This window comes from Centropristis striata, chromosome 18, assembly GCF_030273125.1.
Source record: "Centropristis striata isolate RG_2023a ecotype Rhode Island chromosome 18, C.striata_1.0, whole genome shotgun sequence".
Classification (NCBI taxonomy): Eukaryota; Metazoa; Chordata; class Actinopteri; order Perciformes; family Serranidae; genus Centropristis; species Centropristis striata.
In genome coordinates, this window is record NC_081534.1 from 23000399 (window position 1) to 23013958 (window position 13560).

Consider the following 13560-nt stretch of genomic DNA (forward strand, 5'->3'; position numbering starts at 1 on the left):
TCTCATGTCTGTTCTGCTACGGGCAGCAGCATGCTCACATTTCTAATAAGTCATCAAGTCTTCTCTTCTAAATGTCAATACTTTTTTTAAATGGTTGGGATATGCTCATTTGCTTTGCATCTCACATTTGTTTGGTGACTACCAGTTGTGGAAAAAGTATTCAGATCCCTTACTTTAGTGGAAGTCACAATACTACAATGTGAAATTACTCCATTACAATCAAAAGTCCTGCATTCAAAACTTACTGAAGTAAAAGTACAAAAGAATCAGCATCAAAATGTACTCAAAGTATTAAAAGTAAAAGTACTCGTTATGCAGAACAACCAACAGGTTGTCAAATATATGTAAAATATATTATTACATTATTATCATTGATGCAATTATGTAAGCAGCAGTTTATTTCCATTTTAACCACTAAATATACTTTTATGTGGTTTAACTTAATAAAATGTCTAATCACTCTAAATTGATCTTGTTTTTCATGTTAAATCTCAACCTGAAAAGTAACTAAAGCTGTTGGCTAGATGTAGTGGAGTATGAAATACAAGATTTGCCTCAAAATGTAGTGGCGTAGAACTATAAAGTCACATAAAACGGAAATACTCAAGTAAAGTAGACATACCTCAAAATTGTACTTAAGTTCAGTACTTGAAAAATTTAATTAGTTACATTCCACCACTGGGGACTACAAGGCTGGAGGCAGCAGCCAGCTAGCATAACTTAGCATAAACAGTGGGAAAAGGGGGGAAGTTAGCCTAGCACTGTTATATAAGACAGTAATAAATGCTAAATTAACCATTGGTCAAGCCATTAAATCCAGCTAATAAAGGGTGCATTATTATAGAGTTATTAGTCTACACTATTATAATTTTAGTGCTGTCCAAATGTAAAGTGAGGATTATTGTACCCAGTATCCCACAATGCATCCTGATAAGTATAGTGCACAACTGATCATCTCTAACGGAGCACTGTATACGATCATGAAGAGAGCAGTCTGTTGTTCGAATGTCGGTTTGATTGTTAATGATATGTTAAAGTTGTTGGCATTAGCAGTGTTTCATTCATGTAGTACATTGAGATTGAAATTCATTTCATGTGTCTGCATCACTGCACAGTACAGTAATGGTCACTGGCAGCAATGCAAAGTTGTTGTTTTTTTATCATAAGAAGGAAAGTTACATTCGAATGACACTTATCCTATTATGTATTTCTCCCAATGCATGTTAGTAGTTATTAGGGTTGCAAAATTACTGGAATTTTCTAAGTTGGGCAACTTTCCATGGGAATTAAAGGGAATTTATGAGAATTAAGAAGATTTTGGGGGGGGGGGGGGGGGGGGGGGGTAAACAGGGAATTTACAAAATTGAAGGTTGGCTCTTAACAAATATATATTTTACATAATTTTTGAATGGGGTGGGGTCAGGGGGGATGACTAATCTTTTTCTTAATTCATGTTTTTGGTGTTCAATAAAATAAATGAAACCTGCAGTGGATGGGTATACATTATACTGCAGATTTCAATATTAATGTATGATATACAGTGTACATAAATAATGCTATCCTTCATACAGAGGGCTGCAGGGTAGTTCATTTCCACCTTCCACATGAATTACTTAAACAACTTAATTCACAGATGGAGTGGTGTCAACTATGCTGTAATTCAGTTAATAAAACAGTACCAGTGTTGTTTATTCATCTCGTAAGGTTTGTGTCTGAGTGTTATTATACGTAAAGCATGGCATTAGGTGTGCTCAGTCACAGGGTATAACAGCTGAATGAGCATAGGCTAAACGAAGTAATATCTCAGGGATTCCAGGGATAACATAAACATTTATAGATTATAATTTGATATGGTTCTCTTGGCTTGCCTTAGCACAAATGTGAAAACGTTCGAGTCATTTCATCGATAAAGTTCTACATACAAATAAATCTGTTGAAATGTCATGTTTATATAATTTTGAATATTTCCAAAATTCCCCAGCTTAACTTCCCATGGAAAGTTTCTGGAAATTACAGGACATTTTCCACCCCTTTGCAATGCAAAGTAGTTATGATGGATGGTGCAGCAGCTGACGTTGTTTTGGCACATTTTAATGGTGCAACAGCAGTTACAATTAATGGTGCAGATAAAACAGAAACTTTTTAATTCTGCTGAAGTTTATATAGTGAGGGGGGAGTTTAAGTGAGTGAATGCTCACAGACCCAGCCTTTGACAGCGTTATTCAGCCTAAAAAAACAGATGAATAAAAGTCTTTATAGTCTAATAAAGGCTTTTCAAAGTCTAAAAGTGTGATGCTTTTATTAGTTACAGTAAAGAGATGACAGAAAATGAGGGAGAAAGAACAGAAGCTTCATGCATCAAAGGTCTAAGGCCAGATTGAAGCTGCGGGTATTGTGGTTTAGCTGCTGGGCCGCTCCCTGTTGCATTGCTTTTGACCTCCATCTGTTTTCTTGTGGGTCCACCATCAACACCAACACACAGGAGTCCCCCTTTAAGATCTATATTTCATGTTTGTACACACTACGGCCGTTTGAAGTCTTCGGCTGTTTTTATCACATTGAGGTGTGTTGAGAAATACTGAAAGAACCTGTGGCGGACCAGGTCCGGTATAACCTGCTCTTTGCTTTGAAGAGTTTGATCTGGGTCTGTTTGTCAACTAAAAATTCCTCTCATTGCAGTTTTTGGTGGAAAAATGTTAGGATGCGTAATGTAAAAGCGGAGGTTTCATGGTCAGTAGCTTAAGCCAAATAAGTTCGGTTCCAGGAGCTCTCTGATACAGTCATATCTTGATTTGAAATGTACCTCAGCTGACAGAAATACTAATGCGATTTATTTGCGTTCTGCCTGAAGGATCCAGTGACAGGAGCAGCAGACAGAAGTGAACAGAGCAAAAGACAGCAACAGATAAACTCTAGTTTCTGCCGAAGCTCGCCGCGCTCGAACCGAGGGAGGCGTTTCTGCTCAATTAACACATATCACTTTCTTTTTACCCAGCCTTGTTTGCTCTCTATGCTAATATTTAGACACGCTGCGTTATTTATGGATGAGGCCAGTGCACAAGGTGGGCTCCCGCTGGCAAGTTAAGCACTCGGCATCTGTACAGTTTCTTTTTTAAGAAAAGTGCTGTAAACGTCCGACTCGGCTGTTGATGAGAGCCCTCCCCCGACCCAACCCGTCACACGCTCCGACACACACATCAGCTGGAATACTAAACAGGTCAAAACAGGAACACCTTGAAACATCATTCAACAAAAATAGACTGTAAATGGAGATTCAGGTGAAGGTGATAGAGAATTTGAGGAATGTTTAGGGCTGGGTAGTGCCCTTAAATTGATACCAATAGATTACTTCGATTAATACCTTTATGTTTCCACTCATGTTATGAATGGAAGCATTAAGACCACAGCATTTATTTCGTCAGATGTTGCACACGTGTAGTAAATCCATACTTTTTTGAATGTTTTGGATACATCTTGGCACGCTGAACTACCAACTCTGCCAAATACACCTGCCTCCACTTCAACATGCCACAGATGGTATGGGTTGTAGCTGAAGTGGGCCAAAAAAATGTCACATTTAATTGAAAAATGCCTGTGGTGATTGGCTGCGAGCAAAACCACACAAAATGACATACTATGCACAACAAATCCAATATGTGCACAATCATTCAAAGTATGTGGGTGTAAATAAACAGTAGTGGTGTGGAAATTGCTGGAAAGATGCTGGACTTCAAACACAAATGAGAAAGGAGACTCCAGATGTTTTAAGTTAGAAGTCGCTTTTATAAAATCACTTGCGAAGAGAAGTGACAGTTACAAACAACTGTCGACCCTCAACCGTGGTAAATATGTTTTAAACATTATGCTAATTAGGGGTCAAGTTCGTCAAAATATTACCAAATACGGCTCCTAAACCGGTGTACTTTGGATTAGTCATTGAATATGCATAAACCAAAGAACTTTTCTGTCTGCACAGAGAGAAAGAGAGGAATGCAGCAGATCGACCTTGCAGGCTAGCTGTTATTGTCTGGTAAACTCAAACAATTACTCGTAAATTGGAGGGAAGGTCGAGTCTGAGTCCAATAGCTTTAAATAGGGCAGATGTCACTCTGAATTGAGGAGAGTGCCTGTGACAAGTTTTAGAAATGTCTTTATCAAGCAGTATGTATCTTTTTTCGGATGCAAAGAACTGTAATTATCACGTCGCTTCCTAAGAGCACCCTTGCCACTTCAAGACTGCTGTAACCCACCAGCCCTTCCAGCTAGAGCGAGCATGATGAACCTCGAGTTTTTGCTTTTTCTTCCATGTCTGTAGGAATATTTTGTCTCTCAGAGAATGCAAACCGCAGGTGAACTCATTGTGTATCTTCTTACAGAACTCCCTTGGTTTCTGTCTTCTTTTATCTTCATTTTGAACTGTCAATGTGCATAATATCAAAAGAAAACAGTAGAAGACAACACAAATAAATACATTTCGCCTTGGTTGCTGTCAACCATTGTCTGTTATTATCATTATCATCACCATTGCATTCTAGTTTGGATATTTATGCCTGACTATTGTCCAGTGTTTTTATACTGTAGCATTTCACTGGATATTATATGCAATTCACCTATATTTAGTCAGATACTAGGGTTTTGCCTCCTTAAAAATCTCATACTGTTATATCGTACTAAAGAGCATGTTAACACAGGTATCATTTGACTGAAGAAGTTATGCACGGGTTATTTATGACACCTTAAATGTAACGAGTATCGACACCCAGCCCTAGAAATCATCCAGTAAAAATTCTGCTTTCTTCATACTGCAATCTTTATTTCCTTGTTTCCGTTTAGAAACTATAGTACATCAGATTGACTCAAACAATCTGCAGGAAATGAACTCTCTGCCATAGTTTTTCCCCATTTACCCTCGCCTCAGAAGAAAAAAATCTGCTGCCAAGTAATGCTGGAAAAAAAGGCAAGAAAAAGAGGTGCCGAGCAGTTAGCTACTATATGAGACTTTAAAATTGGTTTCTACGACTTCTTGTAATAAATCCTCAATTAATTCATCGCCCAATATTAAACTACTGGGTATTATGGCCCCAAATATGCTGAATATAATAACATTAGCATCGGAGTATATTAAGCCATGCATCCAGATGTCTTGTGACGCATCGCAGACAATAGAGAGGTAATGACATCCCGGAGCAGTCTTACTGTAACGTGTGCAATATGTTCTGCCCTATCAATAGTGAAACAGGCTATATTTGAGCCAAGCTGACACATTGCTTGGCTCCTCATATGTGGAGGGCCGTTGGCAATGAAAACTGTTATATGGCCCAGTAGTGCTGACAGGTTTCTTTCTCCTTCTCCCTTGCCCTCCCCCTCTTCTCCTCTTTATTTCTCCCTTTTCTAGGCTGTGGAGAGGCTGGCACGTGGCAAGAGGAGGGGGGGAAGGATGGATCTTCAGCCTGATGTAAGAGCCTCCCCCCAGGGAAGCCGGCGTCGGACGCAAGGCCTCATGGGCCGTTGACCTGCTGTCTCTGTGATTTATGGCGGCTGAGGGCCTCTGGCCACTGCAGACTCCTCTCCTCTCTCTCCGCCGTTTCCCTTCGCACACACTGCAGGACTGCGAGGAGCCACACACACTGCACCACCGTCTACAGGAGTATCCAAAGAGGAATTCCTCGCACATGCTGAGCTGCAGCGCGGGCACGCATACAACTCCTGCTTCCTACGCGGTTTCATACAAAAATAAACAGCTCCATAAACATTCCTACGCTGCAGCACTGTGTCCCACAATCCCATCACATGTGCTTTAGACTGAGCCCGCTCTCAGAGTATTCTCCATTTGACTGTGTGTGGATTACTATCAGTCATGGTGTGTCAGCTGTAGAGCCCTTGGTGTAGTTGCTACTCAGGAGCAGAGGCGGATCAATGGAAGTGCGTTGAGTAACGAGGTGATGTTCCTGTTTTCACATGGTCTGAGAGCAATCAGCAGCCAGCATCTCTCCGCTGAATCCACACGCCGCTCTGCTACTACATTGCAATAACCGTCCCCCTCTACGGACTATTAGTGCGGTGACTTATAGTATTATTCTAATATTAGACACACTAGCAGGACATTTGCTCCTGTGCACGCCAGAGCTGTCAGAGCACCTTAAATAAAAAATTTTTACTCCAACCATAAGAGGTTTGGAGTGGACACAGTGACGTTTTTACCTTCTGGACTATTTTTTGCTTTTGAGAGCTGGGGAGTGAGAGTGAGAGCCAGCAGGTGCCCTCGCCATGGTGTTGCCGCCCCCAGACAAACGCCACGTGTGCCTGACCACCATCGTCATCATGACCAGCATGGCCTTCATGGACGCCTACCTGGTGGAGCAGAACCAGGGTCCCAGGAAGATCGGTGTGTGCATTATAGTGCTGGTAGGGGATGTGTGCTTCCTCATAGTGCTGCGGTATGTGGCGGTGTGGGTTGGCGCCGAGGTGCGCACCGCCCGGCGGGGATACGCCATGATCCTCTGGTTTCTGTACATCTTTGTTCTGGAGATCAAGCTCTACTTTGTCTTTCAGAATTGTAAGGCAGACAGGAAGAGTTTGGAGACGGTGGCCCGCAAGGCTTTGACGTTATTATTATCCGTATGTGTGCCGGGCTTATACTTGGTTTTAGTGGCTCTTGATAGTATGGAATATGTGAGAACTTTCCGGAAGAAGGAGGACATGAGGAGTCGTCTGTTCTGGGTGGCTCTGGACCTCCTGGACCTGCTGGATATCCAAGCCAACCTGTGGGAGCCCCAGCGGACAGGCCTGCCCATCTGGGCCGAGGGCCTGATGTTCTTCTACTGCTACATCCTGCTGCTCATCCTGCCCTGCGTGTCGCTCAGTGAAATCAGCATGCAGGGCGAGCACATGTCGCCGCAAAAGATGATGTTGTACCCGGTTCTGAGCCTGGTCACCATAAACGTGGTCACCATCCTCATACGAGGTGTGAACATGGTGCTGTTTCAGGACAGCCGCGTTTCCACCATCTTCGTCGGGAAGAACGTGGTGGCCATCGCCACCAAGGCGTCAACCTTCCTGGAGTACCGCCGACAGGTGAAGGAGTTCCCCCACCCGCAGAACGCCATGGCACTAGAGCTGCAGCAGAACAGCCACACGCAGCCGCTGCCCAACGCCACCAGTTTGCCACATGAACCTTCGCCGGCGCAGGACGTCATTGACACATGACCGCCAGCGCTGGACTGAGCACCATTAGAAAAACTGACTGCTTTTTATGAAAGCTCCAGGAATGGGAGGTAGATAAAGAAATCAGCTGCATGACAGGATGATATTCAGCTCTTGTCAAGCCCACATGAACCGCTGTGAAACCATAAAAGAGATTTTCAGCATCACCTGCCTGTCAGAACATACTGTAAACCTACACTTGACTCTGAGTGCAGCGTGCAGACTTAAAAAAAAAAAAATCAAGGTTTTTATCGTGCTATTGTGTTTTTAATTGTTTCAAATGTTTTAAAAGTTCAAACTTTTATTAGAGACAATCTCCACAGCGCGCGGCCCGGTGACATTATGTTGTGTAAAATGGACAGTTGGTCCCCCCTCGGTGAGTATTTTTTAAAGGTCACTTTTTTCGACAGTGCATCTGTGGCATTTCCTTTGAATTCCAGCAGCAAAGGACGCAGCACTCAGCGTGACGCACTGATGGCGAGGAGGAGCAGAGAGTGACAGGGGTCGCTCATGGGGGGCTATCTGTGCTGTGCTAGAGCAAGGTTGGTGGCAGACGAGTGCTTTTCCCTCTGTGTTCGGTTCTGCTGAGGAATGAGCTCTGTGGAAGCTGCTGCCTCGGTCAGTGTGACGCTTTACGACCAAAGGTCTGATTAAAGCACTGGAGCTCAGCACTATACCATCCACTGCAGGCATCCAAGCGTGTGTTTTACTGTGTGTGTGCGTGTGTGTGTGTGTGTGTGTGCGTGTGTGTGTGTGTGCGTGTGTGTGTGTGTGTGTGTGTGTGTGTGTGTGTGTGTCTATGTGCACGCACACTAGTCTATAGAGTATGTATGTCTGCAAGTGTTCACTACAGGAGGTTTATGTTATTTTGTTTTGGAACAGATGTGAGTGGTTGATGTGTGGTGTATGATGAAATTGCAAATGAGACAAAATATGTAGTGATGTCAGAAAAATATTAATATGATGGGGGGTAAGATACTTTTTGTTTCCTGTACTGTACATTCCTCTAAAACTAGCTGAAGCCTTGAAGTCAGAGAATGCAGAGAGTCCAGAGAACGCCTCACTGAAGAATTGACAAAAGATTAAGCATAAATACTATAACATACAAGCAGAAAAATACTTTTTTTCTGATGTTCTTCAGTTAACTATTATTATTATTATTATTGTTATTATTATTATTATAATTATGTACATTCTTTACTTGTTGGAAGCCAATGATGTTTTAATAAAAGTATGAATAAAAGAATAGTTATGAGAGCATGTTTTCTTTTTACAGATTGGTAAAGGAATACTTCACCTGCAAATTGCTCATTAATTACCTTGTTACCTTGAATTCTTGAAGAAAAATTTGTTTTTCTTGCATGCCTCCATGGTTAACGGAGAATGCAAAAATGAGAAAATCCTTAATGATTAGTAGTAAAAAGGGGTTTAATAACAGCAAAGCTATTTCAAATACCTGTCTTACACTTGTGCAGGAGCACTTATACACAACCTTGAAAAGGTTAATGCAAAAATGTTTCAAGAATGGAACATGCAAAAATGCTTATCGGGCATTCGACTGGATAAAGAAAACTTATATGGATTATATTGCATGCATAGAGCGCCACAGGATTGAGTTCTTAAACCTAGAAGTAAGTTAGCATTTTAGCGCCCTAGTGTCTCTCTTCTCAAACTCAATGAGGATTTTAATGGGTTGGTGGTTTGATGCCTGAAATAAGGTCTGTGGTTAACACAAGCTCAAGATGTTTGTTGTACGGCATAAAAAACATTAGTTAATACACCCACTTGTAAAAAAGTTTTTAATTATCCCTAAAAAGGCGGTTGCTAACAAGTGGCTGAAAGAGATTACAGTGGTTGTCGGGGACATTAAACATGGGAATTCTCTCACTGGTTTCGCCTCACAGTCTCTAGTAGTGTTTTTCAGCTCTTGCAAACTCTTGTAGATTGTAGATCAGGTTAATAAACAATATCTATGGGCTTAATTTTGTCTCAATAATATCTGCAAATTCCCAGAGGGTGATCTACAAATAGTCCTTGATTTGCACGTGTTTTGCTATCCACAAATACAGATTTCTAATTTGTAACTTGTATTTTGTTTTTTATAAATACGTGTGTATTTTGTAATATATATTTTTAAATACCCAATTTTCCATTTGTAAAAACAAGAAAGACATTTGTAAAACTGAAAATTCTGTTTGTGAAGTGCGACTCTGCATTTGTGAATCATCAATCACACACACGTATCTCTTTCCTCAATGACGTATATTTGAGACATTCTTGTTGACAGAATCCACAAACACACAGGTCATTTATCAAACGAGCGCAGATCTGAGTGTATATTTCGTCTTACGACAGGGTTGACGTGGGATTTATCAAACATTCGCATCTCTCCAATCACAGCATGAGAATGATCGGCTGTTGATAAATGTGGCGGATCGAAATGAGCGTCATTTAAATGTCACGCCCTAATATATAATATATACACCGAAGGACGCAATACGGCCATAAATAATACACATGTATTTGTAAAAACCAAAATACAAGTTACAAATTACGAATTTGTATTTGTGGATAGCAAAACAGGTGTGCAAATCAAGGACTATTTGTAGATCACCCTCTGTGCGTTTGCAGATATTATTGAGACAAGTTTAAGCCCATATTTATCAGGCTAAGGATTCGCTAGCTTGTCGAAACCGCTGGTTAGCTTGCCAGAGAGCGTCTGAAGCTAACAGTAGTGACATAAAAGTAATTTAACGTTAGCTTTTTACTTCTGTAGGCTGCATTCAAACATCATAAAAGTGGTGTTCATTTGTGAAGATTATCCTGCTGAACAAAACGTGTAAGCATCAGAAATGTGTGTTTGCCACAGAACTTATTTACTGCATTGATCCAAAATCCAATGCAACAATCCCATAGCCGAAACCGGGAAACAGACACCATGGTGATGCTAACTACCGGGTTGGCCTACAAAAATATTTAGTTTGCGTTCAGTTGTGTGAGAGTTTTAAAACTGTTCTGAAAAAGTTTTGCTGTTTACTTCAACTTATCTTTTCTCACCTTGGAGACATGGAAGATACAACAAAGTTTTCTTCAAGAATTCAAGGTAACACAGGGTGATTTATTTATATAGACATAATAATTTTGCAGTAGAAGGATTCCTTCAATTGTGATTAAATAAATATTATTTTTTAGCTGAATTACTGAGTATCTGGTGTTGTACTTGGAAGCAACAGCTGCATATCAGCAAAGGCAGTTCTGTGATGTTTTACATTTAAGAATCCACACGGCACATAAATATTTAGGCTGAGCAGCCTCCTCCTGGACTCCGGCATTAATTTCCTTCCCCTCAGGCTACCACGTTTGCGGAAAAGGAAGCAATAAATTTATCTTTAAAATGTGATAAAAATGTATGAACCTTTTTCTGAAATTGTTTCCCCTTTTCCTCCCGGTTCTCTTTATCGCCTCCCCACTTGCTTTTCTGTTCTGTTAACACTAATCTTCTCCGCAGCGACCCCGGCATCGGTTATCAAAGAGAACTTTTACGGCCGTGCTTCCATGGAGGATTCTATTAACTGACCCTGAGGCGTCGGAGAGGTCAGTCACGTGAGGACGGTGACTTTACAGTCGTCAGGTTAACTAAGGTTAACTGCTGATCTCAGCTCACAGAGACACACTCCATTAGAGAACTGTCAGCTGCAGAGTGACAAAGAGGCTCAGTGATTACCACAGAACTGAGCTTTTCTGTTTATTTTAAGCATAATGTAGGACACTTTAAAAAGCTAATTCGGATTCCATTCATGCTTCTCAAAATAGTTCAAAGCTGTTTATTTGAGACCTTCGAGCTGAAACAGGGCCGACTGGACCGCAAAGACCAGAACAAACTTCTGCCTTATTATCGTTTCCAAAAGGTACATACGACTGCATTTAGACTTTGGCATTTAAAGCTATTATTAATTTAAGGTGTCCTCTGTAGTTTTACTCAGTCTGCTGCCTAAATATCCTCAGCGAAGCAAAGACAGCTGTTGCAACAGCTTAATTATATTTCTAGTTATATTCAGGTGAAATTGTGCTTGGTTGGCATATTGCTTCAAGGACCAAGTTACAGTATATTTGCTTGCTCACAAAGTGGGGAAGTTATTTTTTTTTTGCAAAATATGCAAAATACACAGAGAGGACGACTCACAAAAAAAAAAACAGTGTTCTGAAAGTTACAGCACTGCAAGAAAGAGAACTATGAATGCACAAAGAAGTGTACTTTTCATTCCTGACGCCCACTACATTGTTGCTTCAAGCTCATCAAACACCTGATTGTTTGACTGGGTGAGCGGGATCAGTTTGGGCTTACGGTATCTGTACAAACTGTCCGTCTCTTCTCTTGGAATCGCTATTGTGGAGAAGGTATCGATTGCTCTTGCTGCCGGAGTATTAAGTATTTCTGAGTCGTATCTCTCCGGGCACATCCAGTTCATTCTGGTTGTAAGACACAGGCTGTACTGGAAACAGAGAGTTACTCTGCACCATGAGGCCTAATAACTGACGTATCAAATGAAAACATATTAAGTAACTTTGACATTGTGTACTTTGTTTCTATTTGCAGGGGATTTCTTTGCTGAAGTCTTCATGGCTTTAGGAAGTTTTGTGTTTTATGTCATCTATATTTTATTTGACTTTATGTATTTATTTATTCATTTATGCAGTGCAATTACAGTAAGGTTTTCAGGATCATCTCAGTTCATAGTGTTAGCCATGACTCACATAAGTAATAACAATATTGTACTCACCAGGTGAATTGCTGAGATCTGGCAACATGGCAACATCGCTAAAAATAGATCGGAGCAGAAAACACACCGTTGAGGTTTCAATTAAACACACAAGCAATAATCAGAAAGAGAAGAAGAAGAAGAAAAAGAAGAATCTTTATTTCTGTACTGCCTTCCAAAAGCCAAGGTCCTTCATAAAATACCATACTTTCTAGGTGAAAAGATAGCAAATATCTGAGAAATAATTAAAAGTGTGTCATACACATAAAATGCAATAAAAACAGGGATTTTTAAAAGTGGTCACACAAAGAGAGATAAAACAAAATATAAAATAATAACTAAATAGTATCCAAATGCTATTCTGTTCTGTGGGTTTTTAACAGCTTTCTAAACTGAAGCACTGACTCAGCTGATCTGACACTGAGGGGGAGTTTGTTCCACAGTGTTGCAGCTAAAATAGTAAAAACATGATCCCGCTTTATTTTTCCCTGGACCTTGGAACTTTTAACAACAAACAACAAAAGTTATTTTGGAGAGAAAACAGGGGGAGCAGTGAAAAACGGGGGAACAGTGAAATTATTACCCATTTTAACAGTGAAGTGCAAAGAGCATTGCCATTATTTCCAAACTTGTGTACCCTCAGCTTTTCTGCCAGGTTCCGGAGGAAAAAATCAACTTAATTAAAAATTGACCTTAAATATGCTGACCTGCATGGCCAGTGAAATTCTGGCATGGAAGTGAAAATGTGAGTGTACAGTAGAACTGAGGAGCATCAATTTAGAGTAATTTCATTTAACTCTACCAGGAAAATGATTCAGCATGGCAGGAAATACGAAAGAGAATGGGGCTATCTGGGAAGAAACTATAGGTGAAGCAATGTGCGTCCATGGCAACGTGTACATTTAACCCTCCTGTTATGTTCGTTTCTCAATGTTCGGCAGTCGATTTGACTCAGAGCATGTTTAATTATCCAAAAGTGTAAGAAACCAAAAAATCCCAATAAACATTGTTTATATTTCATTAATAACACCATTTCAATCAATTTTTAGTGCAATGGTGTTCTTTACCTCTCACTGATCATGATTGAATGAGGATAACTCACTTGTTTTTCATAAATACAATGGTTTTAAGGCACGTTGATTTTTAATTTTTTTTATTTTACATTATAACATTTATTCTTATATAACATTAACAAAAAAAAGTCATAACACCTCGATCTCACACTTTACAGATGAGCATTTTCATGTTATATGTTGATTACACTTATTACACCAAGCAGATTTCATCCTGAAAAAAAATAAGCTATTTTTATAGATGTTCTAACTTTGAAATGGGTCAATCTGAAAAAATATTGTTTACCTCGATTTATGGATGGTTAGCTTACTAGCAGCGACGTGGCATGGGGTAGCCAGCAGCCAGGAGCTCTCAGGTCTGTCCAGGTGCAATGTGTCCTCAGGTTATCAGTCAGACCTTCCTTTTTTACAAATAAGGTCACTTCCTGATCCAAAACACAAAGATGACAGAACTTCAAAACAGCAGTCAGCAAGCCAAGAGATGACATCATGGTGGGTATGTCCTCTTCTTTTATACAGCCTAT

At 40.3% G+C, this 13560-nt stretch overlaps 1 protein-coding gene across 1 annotated transcript in view; it reads left to right on the forward strand.

Moving 5' to 3' along the window:
• tmem121ab (transmembrane protein 121Ab) overlaps window positions 1-7377 on the forward strand; it is a 55332-nt gene extending 47955 nt beyond the window's left edge. Inside the window, exon 2 of the mRNA XM_059356479.1 lies at window positions 5396-7377. Coding sequence (XP_059212462.1) covers window positions 6268-7206 — 939 coding nt within the window. The 5' untranslated portion in view covers window positions 5396-6267 and the 3' untranslated portion in view covers window positions 7207-7377. The remainder of the gene's footprint in view (window positions 1-5395) is intronic.
• Window positions 7378-13560: the final 6183 nt, after the last annotated feature.